Here is a 15,600-nt window from a genome sequence, read left to right on the forward strand (position 1 = left end):
CTCATTTCTTTAACTGCCCGCCTTTGTACCTTCTGGGGAGCTGCTAGTTAGATCCAAATCCAAATATCTTCGAAGCAAACTAAGCACAAAATCCACATATTAAAAATGGTCTGACTTTATGCAGTTTTTAGTAGCCACCTTCGCTGACAGTTCTCAAAGAGAACTTCTTCTACTACAGTTCTCAAAGAGAGACTTGCATCAGCGGAATCCAAATTTCAAATTTCTCTGTCTTGTTTTGGGACAGAAAGGAAATGACTGCGGGGAGGGGATGTCACTTGCCCTCTGAACAGCTGGGAACGTGTAACAGTCACAGAGAAAGGAGGTTCTTGTACAGTGCAAGCTCATACTTCTTAAATCTGTTACAGTTTATAAGCAGTTTCCATGGATATTTAGTGGCTCAGGCTTGCTCCCAGAGTGTATCCTTCCAGTTAGTGTCATCTAAAAGGAAACCAGTCCCCCTCTCCTCCCCAAACCACGCCATGCTGTGGAGCAAGGTGGGAGGTAGGGAGATGTTCTCCAGAAGACCATCCTGATGCAAAATAGAAGAGTAACAGAGAGGCACCTTTAGTGTTCCCATCAGGAGAAATGATACATTTTGGTTCAATTACAGCTTAGATACAAAAGGTTAGAACCAAATCACTGATCCAGGAGCGTGGGGATACTCCTTCCTGATGTGACCTGTAGGGGTCTTCTGTGGATGGAGGGAAAACTGGTCTGTACGGTGTCTGGTGGAGCTGTGTATGATCCATCCAGAGGTTCCAAAAACACCAGGAAAGTCCAGGGAACACTGTGAAAGAGGTACCATGGCCCAAAGAGAAAGCAAGAAGTGGAGTTTTGAGGGAACATACCAGGAAGATACTCGAAAAGGAGCACAAACTGCTCCCTACAGTTCCAGTTGCCTGGGGGAAGTAGGACTTTGTGATGGAGATATTGAGATGGAGAAATACAGCCGAGATAAAAACCCACTAGGGGGAGCTAATACAACGCAAAACCTTGGTTTTGCTTTCCACGATAGCAACTGGGTTATTTAAAAATGACACACAGCCCTTTGATAAAACAAGACGTGTACCCGAATGTGTAAAGGGGAGCTTAAAACGTGAGATTTCTGCTCTTCACAGTGTGATGGGGCTCCGCAGGAAAGATGAAATCTGAAGAAATCAACAGCAAGTTGCTGTTAGCGTAACGCATCACTGAAAACAAAAAAAGGTTCAGGGGCAGAGTAGTTCTGTTTTGTGATGGGGTTGACAGAAATCAAACCACAAAACACGCAGGCAGTGCTGGAAGCGGGAGAGGGAGGAAGCTCAACTATACAGATGCCACGCTAGTCCTTCTACACACCCCTGTAACTGCATTAAAACCTGTGCAAAAACACAAAACCGGGCATTTTCAAAGAGAATGCCAACTTCTCCGTGTCGTCTCTGAAAAACGCTCCTCCCTCAGTTCAGTGGCAGGGGAAAAAAATGATGATTAAAAAAAATGATGATTAAGAAAATAAGAGGCAACTGAGAAAATGTAATTATACCAATGTATAAATCCCCTTTGAACCGCGCATTTTTGCTCCACCTACTTCGAACAAGACTGGGATGGAATCCTGAGGGATATAAAGAATAACAAGGCTGATCAAAAAGGTTATTTTTTGCACAAGGAGACAAAAAATAATGAAATAGACTGGGGAGAAAAAAGAGAAGACTGAAAGAAAACACAAAAGACAACTGACGGTGAACATTTCTCATGGCACTATAAGGAGCAGGAAAACATAAGAGGAGAGTTTCTTTTTCCACAGAACTCATAATGAAATTGCGACACGAAAAGATGTTCAAATGTATAAAGATGTTTAAAAAGCCACTGGGCTCATTTAGGAAAGAGAAATCCATGCAGGGATTAAAGCCCCAGCGCAGGGAGGCCGTACAGGACAGGCTGCCAGAAGCTGAGGAGCCATTTCAGCAGAAGGATCGCCCTGTATTTTCCCCTTATTTATCCTCTTTTCCTCAACTTCTGCTACTAATTACTTTCACAGGAAGATACGGAGCTGTTTGGATCTTAGGTACAAACCAAATGCTATTTTTGTGTTCTGAATTTTAATTAATTCAAGTTTTTAATAGAGAAATTATCTAAGCCTTATTGCAGAACCTAAACGAACAGCAGCAAAGAGAGGACAAATGGCATAAAGCGAGTGGGGGCATCTTCTGGAGGACCTATTCTCTATAATGAAAGGATTTAACAGGATTATTTCTGGAGTAACTTAACTATAGGTCACACATGCCAAGTATATTTCATTAGTTGATAATTTTCTGTCCCTTTTGTTGTATTTCGTCGGACTTAGAGGAATAGGTAACGTCCCTTGTCATCACAGAGCAATTGCCTGCAATTAAGAAGTATTACAGCTTACAGTACCTTAGATTTACTGCCCAAAATCAAAGTTACATTCTGTTTTGCTTGGCAGGGAGAAAAGAACACTGAAAGTAGAGTTTGCTGCAGTTACGATAAGCTGTTTGTGGCTTTTATCAGATCTGTCTGGAGAGGTGGCGAAGCAAGAAGATAGGAGGTGCAGGCATGCAACCTGGGTTGCTTATTTTTTATACTTTCTTTTTGCCAGGTAAACTACTTCTACACTCCGAGAAGGTCCCTCTGTCTAAAACACATGGGTTTGATGCTTTAAATTTTGCAGCATCTCATGTGCTTCCATTTCAAATGGAAAATACTAACCGCTATTCTAAACCCCACATGAAACTACTTTGATTTTATCCTTCCATTAAAAGAAAAAGCCAAGAAAACAGAACAAAAAGCGCCTTTGCCTTTGCTTTGGACTGTGATTTCGGCTCTGGGCATACGGAGCCCTCCCGGCCTTCAGAGCCCTGACACCTCTTCTGACAACCCATCGGTTGTCCCCTTGCTCGGTGACCGGCTGTAGCTCATCCCAAGCCCCAGTCACACGAGCAGGGACACCAGACGTGGCTGCCCTTGGCTCCAGCCGTAAGGCCAGTAGCTATTCATTTTGATCTTGCCATCAACAGGGACTTTCTATGCAAGAAAAAACCGACATTTTTAGACGTCAGACTTTTCTAGGGATTTTACTAGAGGATGGCAATGATGTAGCAAAAGCTTTACCAAAAAAAGAAGAGTCAGGAGAGAAACTCTACCTTGAGAGAATTTAAAAGCTTCCTCACAATTTCTGATACCAGTTTACTTCCCTGCCTGTTACATTTCTCTGTTCAATTAAGTTTCTTTGTTCAGAACAGATTTTTTTCTGACTTAGTAACTGCCACATGAAACATCGTTCAATCCACTTGCGTGTCACCGTGCATCCAGCAGCGCTCTATATATAGGAACCGCTTCACCCAAACCAAAGTGAAGCAACTTCTAGGAAGAAACAAGACAACTGTTTAACACAGCAGTTTAGACCAGCAGGCGAGGATCCCCGTATCCAACTGAAATTACAGGGAGGGATTTAAAGGGAGGATATAATTATCCAAAGACTTAGGAGATGGATCATTGCCCTCCTGAGATGGTTAAAGCCAGTGGAGACAGTCTGGGCTTTTTGCTAATTTTAAAGATGGAAATTGTGAATATCTTTCTTATAGAGGGCAAGCTGCTGGCAAACTTTTTTAAAGATGCCATAGTATCCACATTTAATATCCACACCCTTCAGAAATGCAGCAAGGGCAGCATGCAAGCGCTCAGCCTTTAAGAAAGCTTCTTATCACATTTCTTCCCTTTAATCCATGAAGAGGACACAAGGAGCAAGAATCCTGGAATGCAATATCCCTTAGAGGACCTGCAAGTGTTGAGTCGCTTCTACTAAGTGGGGCAACTACTTTTTTTCTCTTTTTTTTTTAATTGTTCCATAATGGTTGCTAATTGCACTGCTTTGAGGCTTCCTCTGTGTGCTACTGACACTACCCCTGCATTTCCAAGGGCGCTTACACAGTGTCTTTGAAGATTAGGATGCTGCACTTCGATGAGGTTCTGTGGATTGTAATTTGTATGAGCTGGACTGGGCAGAAATTACCACTGAAGTACATCTGGGTTAATTAGAGTTAACGTGGCAAACTGAGGCCAGCTTTCTGCCTGATTTCCATACCCTTTAAAAAAAGCATCAGGCTTGTAATGACTTTGCATGGACACGATGTAAGAACCTGACAGAACCATCATGTACCGCTCAGGGCTCTTTAATCACTGTCTGCACTGAGCCTGGGATGAGTTGGAAGCACATTCCCGGGAGCAGAGTAGCCAGGAGCCTCAGCATCACTGGGTGTCACATCACTCAGCAGAAGGAACCTTGGTGCCAGAGGCAACGGAGGAGACAGGAACTCCAGGAGAGGGCAGGAAGGGGGTGAGATGGGAAGGGTCAGAGGAAGAAGTTGTAAGTGCTATGACGCTATAGGGGAGGAAGAGCAAAGGTGCTGGACCCAGAAAAGCGCAGAAAGTTGCAATTTTCTTACATGAGAAACAGCTGCAGAAAGACTGACATTGTTTTGTAAAAAAAAAAAAAAAAAAAAAATTAAAAAAAGTGTTAAGCATTTGATTTCAACCACTGCGGGTAATTTATTTTTGTTTGAATAGGGGATTCTAAAATGATAAAGGCCCCGTTCTTCTCCCATACGTGTTGAAGACACAACCCTCTGCAGTATCGTGTCCTGCTGTAAGACAGTGGGTGTCAGATTTTGAACAATCGCTGGAAACAGGCGGTGAATGACTCCTAGAACCAAAATTGTTTGCTCTCTGTTCAGCTCTTGCCCACTGAGTGGACATAAAGGAGGAGAGATCACATGTTGGATAACTTCAGAAAAAAAATCATAAAAAAATTGCCCGAAGAAAGAAAAGAACCAGTGCAGAAAAGGGTAAGAAAGAAAACGGGAAGAATAATGTGACAATTGTGTCAGACTGTGGTGCATGGAACCACAAGGCAACGGAGCACTTTCACCAGCTGTTGACAAGGGAGGGCCACCAAAAACGATGCCAACAGCTCTAGTCAGAAATAGCAAAAAGCTAAAAGAAATTATAATTTTTGCAAGCAAAACACCCACAAAAGTCACCCCAAAGCTGCCAGCATCAAAATATAGCTCCTTTCAATCTGAAGTCAAACCTTTGCGCCCATGTCTGCAAACTGCACCTACGTGCATTCACCCGTGATCATACAGCACTGAAGTCTTTCCCTTTTTTCCTTGCCAACAGAAGGTGAAGTTTATGTCAGATGACCTTTGGACCAAGTATTAACTTTTTAAAAAGAACTTGTTCAAATAGAGCTTATAAAATCAACATACTTGGCAAATAAAGACCTTACACAAGAGGCATTATGTTTCTAACTTAAAAGATAAAGTTTAACTATTTCTGTTTAATTGTTCGTTATTACCAAGTTACTAAATTAAGGAATTTAAATAATGTTTAATAGAATACCTCCGCAGTTGTGAGGAACACGTCCTCGCCAATGTGTTTCAGTCCACATGAAATAACGCCAAGGGCAACTCCTGGAAACACGTAGGAATTGTTACCCTGCCCGGGATAGAGAGTCTGTCCGCTTGGAAGAGTGACAGGATCAAAAGGGCTTCCGCTGGCAAAAATGCCACGTCCCTGAATCGTAACAAGAAAGGAAAAGAAAGCGTGTTAGTTGCGAGGATGCTGTTGAAGTATTTCACTGAATTTTTAGAGTTGGAAGGGACCATAAAGATCATCCAGTCCAACTCCCCTGCCGAAGCAGGATTGCCCAGAGCATGTCAGAGCATGTTACTCAGGGCTGCATCCAGGCAGGTCTTGAAAATCTCCAGAGAAGGGGACTCCACACCCTCCCTGGGCAGCCTGTTCCAGGGCTCTGGCACCCTCACTGTGAAGAAGTTTCTTCTCATATTTGAGTGGAACCTCCTATGTTCCAGCTTGTGCCCGTTGCCCCTCGTCCTCTCACTGGCAACCACTGAAAAGAGTCTGGCTCCCTCCTCCTTCAACCCACCCTTTAGATGCTTATAAGCATTGATAAGGTCTCCCCTCAGCCTTCTCTTCTCCAGGCTAAAGAGTCCCAGCTCTCTCAGCCTTTCTTCATAAGGGAGATGCTCCAATCCTTGAATCATCCTCGTTGCCCTTCGCTGGACTCTTTCCAGTAATTCCCTATCCCTCTTGAATTGGGGAGCCCAGTTTCACACACCCCTTTAAACATCTACAGCTGGTGACATCACCAGCTGGGTGACATCTATTTAACATGTCTTCTGAGAGGGTGTTATGTCCCCAGAGCATCAGGGTTCTGAGCCTAGAGATCAGAACTTAGAGGAGGAGAAAGCGAAAGCCAGTGCTCGTTATTCACTTTGTGCGTCCGTGCCAGGAGGAGGGTACACGGAAAGAAGGAGAAGGTACACACCCCCAGCTGGAAAACTCCAATGGACACAATACTCTCATGGTAACAAGGGGTGATGCTGCTGGATTTTTTCCCAACAGCAGATAATCCACAAAAACGACACTAAGGCCACTAAACGTTGCGCTTTTGGATGTGGCAGTTTCTGAGGAGCTGTGGGGACAGGCAGAGCTCTCTGTTCCTCCCAGTCTCCCCTCTTTAAGCACCAGCACCCGGTGCGAGCAGACGCCGGCACCATCGAGTGCTGTTCAAAGGTGGCAGAAGAGGCACCTCAGAGGTGACACACCTGCAGCACTACTATCCAGGTGCTCCCCAGATCGTTCCTGGGAGACAGAAGTGATTTCTGCAGCAGGCAATGCAGTTTTGGACTAAGGAGGGGAGTGACATTGCCCAGCCCAGAGCCCCCTGGCTCTCGCCTCGCTGAGGAGGGAGCACCCTCGAATTTAAGCAGTAAATTTAGGTGGGGAAGAAAAGCCAGCTTTTATTTAAGCCAGTGCTGCTGAAGTGATAAATGTCACTGTTAAATACTTCAGAGGCGCTTTAGTATCAGAAATATCTATGCCCGTTTTAGAGAACTGAAAATGTGCATTTTAAAATATGCCACCGTTGCTACGCGGCTCTTCAGAGGAATATTCCGTTTGGTTTGGTGTCAGGCAGTATTGTCATGGCCGGCTTTATTATACGTTTTGGTGACAGATCAAATGCTTCAGTGTGTCTTTTGCTCTGCCCAGCAGATGTCATTGCCCACTCTAACCAGCCCTTCGCGCGGGCAGCGTCCCTGGCCCTCGCTCTGAGCTGTAATTGTGTTCTGAGCGGTGGGGAACGGCCACGCTAAATTTGTCTTTTAAACATCGTGAAACTGTCGTTCAAACCGCCCTGTATTTGACAATAAATCCAAACACGATCCAGTACGGAACACATACAGTCAAGGACTCCTACATTTCACATTCTAGATGAAATTACAGGATAATGTGTTTATTAGCACTTCTATAATACAATAATAAATAAGCAAGCACAGTTCTCTTAATTTTCACCTGTGTCTCCATAATCTTTATAACAAATCTTTATGAAAGGAGTCAATTACCCCAGTTCTTACAAAAGAATTATTTTTAAGATTCTATTTCCTGTACCGAAGTATTTTCTTACCCTAAAGAGTATTTATAAAATCTCAAATGAAGAGCATGCCGCTGTGTGTATATATTATACAAAGTGGTCCAGCTCAAAAGCAGGCACAAGGCTTTAATGATTGACGGTTATTGACGCTTCGGTTATAATAAAGACTATGAGTCATGCCTGACACCAGTAAAAGCAATTAAATGTTTTTATGAGGAAGCATATACGGACTGCAGTGAAATGGTCTTGATAAAATCTAAAAAATCTGTTACTGGATTTAACTCATTTTCCCTGCGCACAGAGACATGATTAGCACTTGCTGCTCCGCCATCTCCCTCCCTCCCATTTTAAATTTAATTTCAGATTTACTTTTCACTACGTATACTGGAAAGATGTTAATCTTTGGTTACCTCTGTATATTTGTAGCACTGCTCAGCAGTGCATTCCGCTTTGCTGGTAGGATTGCTGAGAGCAAAAATAATAGGACGTTTGTTTAAAGCAGCCATATCCTGAAGAATTTCTTTAGTAAAAGCACCACCAATTGCAGCCACTCCTAAAAAAGAGAAACACACAAAACAAGCAGACAAACGCTATCAGTTCAAGGTCACTTTTAAAAGAACAAAGCTGTTTTTACTGCGTACCTCCCTCTTTAAAATGGAATTCAACCTTTTTCCTAACTTAATTAAAATAAAGTTTTGTATAAAAGATTTTGCAATAGCGAAACTTCAGGATTACCCCTAACACAAGGTGGAATCTATTCACCCCTCTACAGTTTGGTGAATTTCTCATTTCACTTTTCTCAGGCCCTTTATATAAAATAGAAAGGTATCACCTAACCTGCAGGTCAGGCCAATAAGGAGCAGAAAGGCACAGCTCTGTCTCCTAAAGCCTCACGCAACGGACAGGAGAGTTTCTCCCAAATCCAGTGTGTCAGATTTCAATTTTTTTGGACGTGACGAGTAAAGCCTCTGCCTTCTACAGCTGATCATTCTTTCATCTCCAGCCTCAACTGATGAATAACCCCAATTTTGAGTTTAAGGCTTCCCTGACAGCAACGATTTTTTTTAATACGTCTTTTCCGTCCTACCAGGGATGCTTTTCTGTTCTCCATACGGTACTCTCATCCAAAAAGAGGTGCGAGTGATGTTTTTATGATGCCAATACACCTGTATTTCTGCCTAACCTACAAGAGTTGGGAATCTGAGGACCAGGTCCTTGCTCTCCACACCTTCAGCGAAAAACCAATCTTGGAGTAAACCTAAGAATCTTTATGTCCAGGGAGGCCTCTGGCTCTTGGCTTGTAGAGAAGGCACCCTCCTCCTTGCTCAGAGCCCCCAGCGCCTTGTCCGCTTTCCATACAGCATCCGAGGTTCAACAGCAGGAAAAAAGCTGTTGGTCCCTCCCTTGGGGGACCAGGAATGGATTCAAACCCGGGCCAGGAGAGGGTTTCTCTTGGGTCAGTATCCCAACCTCTCGTCACTCACACACAAATGAGCACACCAACATTGCCCACTCTAAAAGGAACAGGGTGGCGTCTGCCCAAGGAGAGCACAAGGTCCTTGGAGGGAAGCGAATAGGGTCCTCACCTCACAGAGTCAGCAAGAAGGTCATATACGCTCCAGCACTAACATCTCTGAAAGGTGTCTCAGAGTATTTTCTGACCGCTTCTACATGAAGCACGGCGTCATCTCACAGAGATATCTTCAAGCACAGCCTGTGCCCTCCATTGGGAGAAGCGGGTGCCCCACTGAAATTCCCTGAACTGTCTCCAATTGAGTTTTTCCAAGAGCTCTACCGAAAGCCGAAGCAGCCTGTGACCGGTGCTCTAGGTGGTGTTCAGGTGCTTAATGTCGGCCAAATAATGTCTAAGACCCATCTGGGTTTGCGTCTGGAAAAATCTCCTCTCTTCTGATCCCTTGGTAACAAAAGAGGCAACTCCTCAATTGACGCAAATCGGTGACTTCTCCCAAAGTTTACACATCTCTTGCTCAAACACTTGTATCACATACTACCATTTTTTGCAAATCTGAGCTCTGAGGTACAGAACTTCACCTTCTATGAATGGACAAGGATGCTTAGGTGCAAGTGTTCTGCTCGACCAGCTGGGCCTCTGTATGTTTGATGAACAGTTACGGCAGTCGTGATTTTGACCCACTTGTATAAAAGCCCGTTATACGCCTTAGCTTCTGGTTAAGTCTGCAGTTGCCAAATGATTAATGTCTTCTAAAACTGCTTCTGGACAGCCAATAGTAAGAATGACAACTATCTTCGGGTATCAAGTTAAAACAAAATGCTCTGAACAATCTCACTGACTATTTCTTTTTTGGTTTTCATTTTACAGTTGCAATTTCTAAGGCTTTTCTTTGAGCCATCGCAGGCGATGAAACGTATATGAGGATTCGCTGAGACAGAGCTAAGTAAAACATCGGGAGAAAGAGTATCAACATGTTTCCTGCTGCTCAGGATAAGATATGGAATGACTAGTCCTCCAAACTGAAAAAAAAAACCCCAATATTAATTTTCATTGGTGTTTCTGTTGGAAGAGCCCTCATGATGCAGTATGGCTCGGAGACAGTGACCTTGAGGGAAAGTGCCGCATAGATTTAGATATGAAAATGACACACTGTAAAAATCCATGTTTCATGAGAGCAAACGTTCCCTAAACACCCACACTCCTATATCTAGATAAATATCACAGATCGTTCAATCTATTCTTCTGTTCCACTCGCTTTTTCAGCCTTGTTTTCTACTAAATCAATTCTCTAGACTACTTGCTCTCTGTCCTGCAGTCGTATCTTTACGGAGCATAGAAAAAGATAAGCGTTATTTACCTCAATCACGATCATTGTTAAAAACAGGTTTTACTCCACACGCTCTAGGCATAGCTGAAAAGGTAGCTCTTAAAACGTAAGGTAATTTTCACTGTGGCATTTCAGATTTCCCAGCACCTGATGAATGATTTTACTAGCCAGAGAGATGAATTTTCAAGTCTTAAATATTAAATAAATTATTTTAAGAGGATTTGCAGTTCATTCCTGAAACTGTCACTGAAATATAACAACCAAACTGCAGAGAGCTGATCAATCCCTTTACTGAGATCCCCAAATCCTGCAGCTTTAAGAAAAGAAAAAGTCATTGTAAAAATCGGTGTTTTGGTCTGCAGAAAGGGCTGGTGGCTAAGGACCTAAATACGAGGGGAAAGAAGCTACAGCTTCAGCCTGCTCGTATTTGCACAGCTTTACGTGTGCTGGGCTGAGTTTCCTCAGTCTAAGTTGGAAGTCATTTGTATCACACCACCCACATTAAATCCGAGGTAATTCAGGAAGGTGATAAGGTCCTCCCATCAGATGTTTAAACCAACTCGGATTATTCCCCCCCTGCAACGGATGGCTTGGAGTGAAAGCAGCGTTACATGCTCGGGTAGCTGCTGTTTGTTCAGCTGCTTAAGAGGGTCCATTATGCACCTACTGTTTTCTAAAAACACACAAAGGTAAACTCTGTTCAGAGGAACTCGATCCTCTCTTCAGACAAAGCCACATCCCCATTTTTTTCCAAACAAGAATAAGGTCGTTGCTTTAAAATCAAAGAAATTACCTATTAGCACGGAGGGTTTTATATCTTTAACAATATCTTCTAGACTTTTCATTTCGCCATGTTCATGTGCAAAACGTTCTTTCTCGGCTGTTAATGAGGCACGCCCCTGGAAGGAAGGAAAAAAAGGAATATTTATTTTAACGGAACCTAATATCCTGGGATAATCAGTTCACAAAGTATCTGGTTTAACACGTCCTATTTTCATTTCTACTTTTGCGTCTATCACCAAATACTGTATTAGACAAAGCGGCCCCGTCTACAGCTAACACGCTTTGGAGAATTTAGGACTAATCTACTGCTCTAAGCAGTAGGTACATTAAATTCAGTATTTTTACTTTAAATTCATAACAGCTGTAGAACACCACTGTACTAACAATTATATGAAAGCATCAATAATTTCTTCTTTGAAGCATTCTTAAAGCTGTTTTAGCTGTTAACATTTGGTCAAACACTTCAAGTTACTAATGATAAAGCATAAAAATATTTATATAGCAAAGAGCACAGATGCACCAGGGCGAGGGGGACGCGTAACTCAGCAAAACAGGAGTAGTTTCTCCCAGCTTCTTCAGCTTTGCTCTTGTCTGAAAGTATAGAGACTGTATGGGGGGAGTATAGAGACTGTAGGGGAGCTCATATTTTGCTCCACATTTTTCATATTTAAGTCAAGTCATTCTTAAGGATGGAATAAAACTAATTGTAACCAGATGTCTGGTGCACCGTTTCTGCATTAATAGAATCGACTCAGCTGGGAAACAGCTTTCGCCCTGATCTACACCGGCAATTTCCACCCAGCGATGCCCAACACGGTTTCCAAGTGGAATACGATAGACGCAGGAAAAAAAAAAAAAAAAGACTTTAGAGCACCATTGACACTGACTGGGCTGCAAACAGGATTTGAGCTCAGTAACGTGGAGCGCAAGGTAAGAAGGGGCCAGAATTTGTGAAAATCATATTAATTGTCTAAATACGTGGAGCTCTGTCTCTACACAGGCACCTGAAAACTTCAGCAGAAGAGTTGAAAACGCTCACGCCTCCAGCCCTCGTTTTATCCAGGAAACACCACTGCAAAGGCACTTTTCATACACAAATCTAGACGACGGTGCCAGCCCCTCAAACATCTTGCAATTTCAGAGGGCAAGGAGCAGATCACACAGATGTTTAGGGAAGTACACGAGGAAAACGGAACGCTAAATGTAATTGTGACCAAATAGCCAGAACAGATACATATCATCTCCCCAGCCACGTCTTTTCCAACTGATGAGATGAAAGTTTCCTGAATCTTAGCAAGTTCATTAAGACTATACTGAAGTATTAGAAAAGAATTCAGTCCACGACTCCACCAAAGTATTTGAATTTGACAATTTTGGCTCATTTTAGGGCTGTGCACACTATCGGATTCAAGCCAGAATTAGTTTTTTAACGACATTTTTGCTTAATTTGAACAAAAAATGAGAAATCCAATGCTAAATTTCAGACCACGATTCCGCAACGTGGGGCTGTGCCAGTCCCACCACCCAAAGCCCCTCTGCTGGTCCCAGGAGGGCCACCGCAGGAGCTGGTGGACAGGAGGGAAGGCCATTTTTCACTTCCAAATGCAAGAAGAGCGTTTCCATCCCGTGGGTACCACAGGAAGCCCAGGAAGGCTGTTATGTGGTCAGGGCTGACGGAGCCGGTCGGCCCCACAGGACACCAGCTCCTCTTGGCTCTCCCGCGATTACAAGGAATTTCCAGAGATTTCTCCTCTTCTACTGATTTTTTTTTTTTTTTTTCCTACATGACCAAAATGCCGAGTTTTTAAATTAAGAGGGTTACGTCTGGATGTGCTTATACAGGTCTTAAGTGTTCTCCTAGAGCGATTACCACGGAAATACCGCGATACGGGCACCTGGTTTCCTTTGCGGGTAAAATGTGAAATTCTTAGCCTCAAGAAAATGCCTCAATATTAACAATTTTTGGCGTATTCATGCTCCAGTCATTCCACCGTCAATACACGTTTTGAAGTCTGCCGTTTCCCAGCATCCCAGCAGATGTCCCCACAGTCTACACACACAGTTTAGATGCACTTCATTTAATGCGGGTATTTTCCTTAATATTTTCAGGGAAAAAATATTACGTTTTCCTTTCAGTCACCAAAGGAAAAAAAACCACCACATTTATGACTTCCAGGCCAAAAGCTTTTTGCTAGGAAAACCTCAAGATACTATAATAAATCGACTTTTGATTCTAATCAGCAGGTTGGTTGAAATTGAAATGTTTGATGGAGCCCAACTTGGAGGCAGGATCCCTGGTGAGCCGGGAATGGGTGCCATGGGACCATCCCATCCCACGTTGTTTCTTCAGTTGGTTCCTTAATAGCTTATCAGGCTGCTATTGAGGAAGACAGTTTTCATTCTGGTCCTGGGCGACCGAGAAAAAAGAAATCACCTCTAAGAGCTATGAGCATCCTTCAGGCTGCGGCGGGCAGGCAGCTCTGAGCGCCTCCAGGATCTGCAGATCTGGGCAGATCTCTCAGGAAAGGTGACCTCTAATTTTTTTTCTGCTTTGCAATAACAGCTAAGAGGCCAGGCTGACATCTTAGTGAAGAAAAATGTTGATATTCTTTCCTTTTTAATCAAAACAACCAACCAAAATCCTGCATGAAACAGTTACTTCTTTACACAGTTTTACACTGGATTTGTTTTGAGGAGGTACTTCCCCATTTTAAAATTAAGATAACGGCAGTGCTGTTAAAACACTTGGTGATGCAACACCAAGGATTCAAACTCCCATTTCCTACTGACATTAATGACTCTCTCTCATTTAATTCCCTATAAAAGGAGTACTCAACCAGCAAGCTGATGTGATCCACTGCAACCCTTTCCCAGCCACTGGTTAGCGAGACTAGTGCCACCCAGACGGGTCACCTCAGGTCAGATTCTGCCCTATCTTAAATTCTATCTGCCCTTTATCTCATACGGGGCATTATTCTACCATTCTTAAAAAACAAAAACAAAAACAAAAAAAAACCCCAACCAAATAAAAAACCCAACACCCTCCCCCCAAAAACCCAACCCCAAACATATTTAAATTTATTTCTTTATTCAGCTTTGGTCTAAATTAGCTTGATCCCATTAGTCAGAATGAATCATGTCTCCAAGTAAATATTTTTCTAGTATATTAACTAAGAATGAAATATTAAATTCTGTGGCTTAGCAAAAATAACAACAGCTATGTACATAGAGATTTTTGCTCAGAAAATGCTTATAAAAGAAATTCTATGGTTAGGGGGCTTTTTTTAATACATATTTTAAATAGATTGTCAGAAATGTATTTTAATCGATAATTCAATGATCCCAAAGGGGCTACGTAACACCTCCCTAAAAATGCGTGGCTGAGATTTCAAGACCAGCCAGTGGATTTGGTTACAAAACTCCAATAACTTAGAGGAGAGTGCTTTAGATAGTATTTTTTCTCCACAAATTGGCAAATTCTAAAGTTTTGCTCTCCACAAAGTTTAGAGGCGGCAGGAAGGGCACGGCTTGCTTTCCTCGGTGCCCAGCAAACAGGGCGAGCGATGAAACGCAGGAAGGAAGAAACAATTCGGTTTTGTGCATGCTTAACCTCAAACTAAGGGGTTGCCAGTCCATTTAAGCACAAGGTCCCAGACATCCGCCCCTGAATGCCTACAGCCGGAACGAGAGCTCACAGAGGTTTTGTCAGTCGGCGGTGAGAAGAGGACGGAGCCAAAGCGCAGAAGTCTCAGTTCTGGATTTGTGTGGTTTTTCTGTCTTCTCGCCCTCCTGACACTGGAGAGATGCAAAGCGGGTGGGCCCGGCAGTGCAGAGCTGCTCTGACTAAAAGATCTTCCAGAAGCACAGAGTCTCCTGACATTTCCATTTCCAGCCCTGGCTTAGCTATTTTTTGTAGGCTGGTGATCTGCTGCTGGGAAATGTGCTGTAGAGGAACAGCACAAGGCAGCATAAATCAGGAACTGCTCAGCTTGCGTCTCCATAATCCTAAGACATTAACAGAGCACACAGAGCTCACTGATGGTTCCTTCCTCCTTTTAAAAGGAAAAATTTAAAATACTCCACACTAAAAGAATCTGGATGAGCTCTGTGGTTCTGTGTATGAAGCTCAGAGTGTTTTAAGTAGAAGCATCATCTTCAGTCACATTTGTATTCATCTTCTAAGTCCAGTGTCTCGCTTTTTTAGCATTATTAAAAAATAATTCGTTCAATGAAAGGGGCTCAGAAAAATCTGCAACCTAGAGAGGTGCCCCTTCCAGACGTGCCAAGCCTCAGCGCAGTCTCGCTGTTTCACTGAAGGACCTCAATGCCACGCAGGGCAGGAATTTTTCCAGGGGTTCCTACCAAAGGATGTTATCACCCCATTGTTCAAATAGCAGTATGAAGACGCACCTCGGTCAGACAGCAGCTGTCTTAAGTTGTAATACGTTTTCTAATGATGTATAACAAGCATCTTTCCTGCATCAAGTGACACTCCCTAAATCCAAAAGAAAGTCTTTCACGCTTAAATCCACAGATGAACCAACAGACTGGACATGATCCCTT

The 15,600-nt window shown here is 43.1% G+C and overlaps 1 protein-coding gene across 1 annotated transcript in view; it reads right to left on the minus strand.

Moving 5' to 3' along the window:
• Positions 1-15,600, minus strand: part of ME1 (malic enzyme 1) — a 161,844-nt gene that overhangs the window by 2,310 nt on the left and 143,934 nt on the right. The window contains exons 10-12 of the mRNA XM_074150187.1: positions 11,048-11,153; positions 7,864-8,006; positions 5,398-5,571 (exon numbers count right to left, since the gene is read on the minus strand). Of these exons, the coding sequence (XP_074006288.1) occupies positions 5,398-5,571; positions 7,864-8,006; positions 11,048-11,153 (423 nt within the window). The remainder of the gene's footprint in view (positions 1-5,397; positions 5,572-7,863; positions 8,007-11,047; positions 11,154-15,600) is intronic.

This window comes from Numenius arquata, chromosome 7, assembly GCF_964106895.1.
Source record: "Numenius arquata chromosome 7, bNumArq3.hap1.1, whole genome shotgun sequence".
Lineage (NCBI taxonomy): Eukaryota > Metazoa > Chordata > Aves > Charadriiformes > Scolopacidae > Numenius > Numenius arquata.